General features: G+C 45.1%; 1 protein-coding gene across 1 annotated transcript in view; it reads left to right on the top strand.

Moving 5' to 3' along the window:
* Positions 1–370, top strand: part of hmmr (hyaluronan-mediated motility receptor (RHAMM)) — a 5960-nt gene extending 5590 nt beyond the window's left edge. The window contains exon 18 of the mRNA XM_025063375.1: positions 334–370. Within this exon, the coding sequence (XP_024919143.1) occupies positions 334–370 (37 nt within the window). The remainder of the gene's footprint in view (positions 1–333) is intronic.
* Positions 371–793: the final 423 nt, after the last annotated feature.

The raw sequence follows: 793 nt of genomic DNA on the forward strand, positions 1-793 counted from the left end.
TGGATTTTAATTACATTTAATTTTTTTAATGATTCAGTCTGGTCTGCAGAGACTCTGTCCTTGTTCAACGGTACGTTACAGATGTGGCTCACGGTAAACCATAAACAGCAGTCCCTGTCTTTGGTGTGGACACTGTGTCCTCTGTCTCTGTCCTCAGCTGTCTCTCTCTCTCTCTCTCTCTCTGGCACAGATAGAGCAGCATTCATCCCTGCCTTTCTTCAGATAAGACCCGGAAAAGCAGATTATTCCGACCAGCTTTCCTCTGCGGTCCTGGCGTGGGTGGAGGTTGACTCCTGGTATTTTTAGGTCTGTTATCTGACATTGGCTTTTCAGCACCTTGGAGGAGAAGGTGGCCAGAGGAGCAACATGACCTTGTCACCCTCTGTCCAACTGCCTGACTTTATTAACTGATTCAGCAGCACCGAGGTCCAAACATCAACTACACTGAAGTATCTCCTGATCCCAGATCAATCTCCTCAGTCATCGATCAGTTGTTGATTGTTTTTTCTCTCCAATTCTCAGTCCAATATTCCTGGTGTTGGTTCATGTTCTTGTTCTTTTCTTTCTTCTCTAGTGATTCCAAATGTAGATCCCTCTGTTCCAGAGTTAGGAACTGATGTTCAGATGGGACAGAGTCCAGACTCAGTAGTCGTTGTGTCTGTAGTGTCACATTATACGTCAACATCTCGTATCGTTGCCTCTGTGTCCTGATACGTATCGTATCGACAGATTCTTGCTGATACACAGGTCCATTAAACACGGAGACTCTGTTGTGATGATTACATCAGTGTGG

The sequence above is a fragment of the Cynoglossus semilaevis genome, chromosome 15 (assembly GCF_000523025.1).
Source record: "Cynoglossus semilaevis isolate Cse_v1.0 chromosome 15, Cse_v1.0, whole genome shotgun sequence".
Taxonomy (NCBI): domain Eukaryota; kingdom Metazoa; phylum Chordata; class Actinopteri; order Pleuronectiformes; family Cynoglossidae; genus Cynoglossus; species Cynoglossus semilaevis.